This window comes from Octopus bimaculoides, chromosome 9 (genome assembly GCF_001194135.2).
Source record: "Octopus bimaculoides isolate UCB-OBI-ISO-001 chromosome 9, ASM119413v2, whole genome shotgun sequence".
Classification (NCBI taxonomy): Eukaryota; Metazoa; Mollusca; class Cephalopoda; order Octopoda; family Octopodidae; genus Octopus; species Octopus bimaculoides.
Window position 1 is genome coordinate 21,695,551 of NC_068989.1, and position 1,896 is coordinate 21,697,446.

At 32.6% G+C, this 1,896-nt stretch overlaps 1 protein-coding gene across 1 annotated transcript in view; it reads left to right on the forward strand.

The window, feature by feature from the left end:
* The window catches only part of LOC106881829 (beta-1,3-galactosyl-O-glycosyl-glycoprotein beta-1,6-N-acetylglucosaminyltransferase), a 51,549-nt gene extending 50,188 nt beyond the window's left edge, over window positions 1-1,361 (forward strand). Inside the window, exon 5 of the mRNA XM_014932347.2 lies at window positions 320-1,361. Within this exon, the coding sequence (XP_014787833.2) occupies window positions 320-605 (286 nt within the window). The 3' untranslated portion in view covers window positions 606-1,361. The remainder of the gene's footprint in view (window positions 1-319) is intronic.
* The last annotated feature ends 535 nt before the right edge of the window (window positions 1,362-1,896 follow it).

Consider the following 1,896-nt stretch of genomic DNA (forward strand, 5'->3'; position numbering starts at 1 on the left):
ATATATATATATATATATATATATATATATGTGTGTGTGTGTGTGTGTGTGTGTACTACATTTTTTTGCATCTGTTTGGGATTTTCTTGAATTCCTTTTGGAGTCGGTTTTACTTTTCATGAATATAGGGCCAGCCTTTTCAGATCATATTTTCGCTAGCAAAAAAAAATAAAAATAAATAAATAAATAAAAGATAAGGTACTGAGACCAAGCCTTCACCGACAAGTTTGTGATTTTTCTGATAAATTAAGAATAAATATTTTTTTGAGTAAATTATGTTTTTTTTTTTCTTTTTTTGTTCTCTTCTATTTATTAACAGTTTTGATTTTCGTACAAAATATCGTTATGTTAACTTTCGACGAATGGGCTTGAAACCCCCTCCACCACATAACATTACAGTTTCAAAAGGAAGCATACACATTACAGCATCACGTGGTTATGTAGAATTTCTTATCATGGATCGTCGATCACAGGAATTTATTAATTGGGTTCGTGATACAAGAAACCCAGATGAAACATTATTTTCAACAATGAATCACAACCCACATCTGAGAGTACCTGGATCTTTCAACGGTATGTCTTCAATGAATTATTTCATTTATTAACACGTTAACAACCGTTTATTGCTGTAGTGATAGTTTGTAAAGAAGATAACTAGAGAACGGCATTATTAATGGCAAGTTAAGGAGGGAGATTGCGACCTCAATGTTGGATTAAAATTAATCTTAAGGTGTAGAGGCTTTATTGGGTAAACCTGTTCGATTTTTTTAAATTTTACATGATCTGAGTTTAAACCGATTCAACGAGGTAGCCTAGAAATAATAGTCAAATGTTCTCCAAATCACACAATATTGTCTTATAAATAAAGACACATTTAAGTAATATAGAATGAGAAGAAAGACAAGATGGAGGCATTTCGAATGATTTATTTTCATGGGTCTTCTCATTCAGAGCGGATCTGTACAAAACAATAACGACAACTAGTAATGGATGATATCGACATACAGGTGAATACACGACTTAGCTTATGATATATGTAATTATTGGAGCAAATAATTAAAGCAACTAACAGGAAAACCAACAACTCAATCATATTAATCAGGTTATCTAAATAGTGGTGTATTTTCTGTCAAAACACAAAGATCTATATTTTAGGGATGATGGGTAAATAGCAAGCGTGACGTTTGCACCTTTTCAGAATGTATATAATTAAAGTGAAACAGTTTCATGCTAATTTCAGACGGCAGCTCGTACATCGAATATACTAATTTCTATAAAACCTGATTTGGGCCATCTAACATCTCTGGTCAACAGCAAAAATATTCCAGAGGTTGAATATTCCAGCCGATCTTTACTGATTTGGGGTCGCTGATTACAAAAATCATATTCATTTTCAAGATAAACTAAATCTTTTGTTACAAAATAGTCTCTTTTCAATCTTCTCATCATTCATTACCCCACTGTTTGCAGGGGGTAAAGAAGCAGGTAATCACACCTTGATATTGGTAAGTCCGGAGCAGGTTTCCAACCATAGCTTTATAACCCTTTGTGCATTTATTTCCAAGAAGATTGTCTGTGACCAATTTGAAAGCTGCCTACGTTGGCTTTGGAAGACAAGCAAAGAATATTAGTATAAACATACAACGCTAAAGATTTTGTAATCACTGCGGTAGCAAGAATTGTTCGGATTATTTATGCAGTTGAGGGGTATTTCAAACAGATAAATGTAGTTCCAATAAAATCACATTATTTGACATAAGAGGTAACATCCACAAAGCAGAAGTCTAAAGAACGACATAATAACCATCTTTTAATATATGATGCAATCTATGTTCTTTATTGTACTATAAACCCATTGAAAAAACGAAAACTGGTGTGCTTCTGTAACTAAAAACT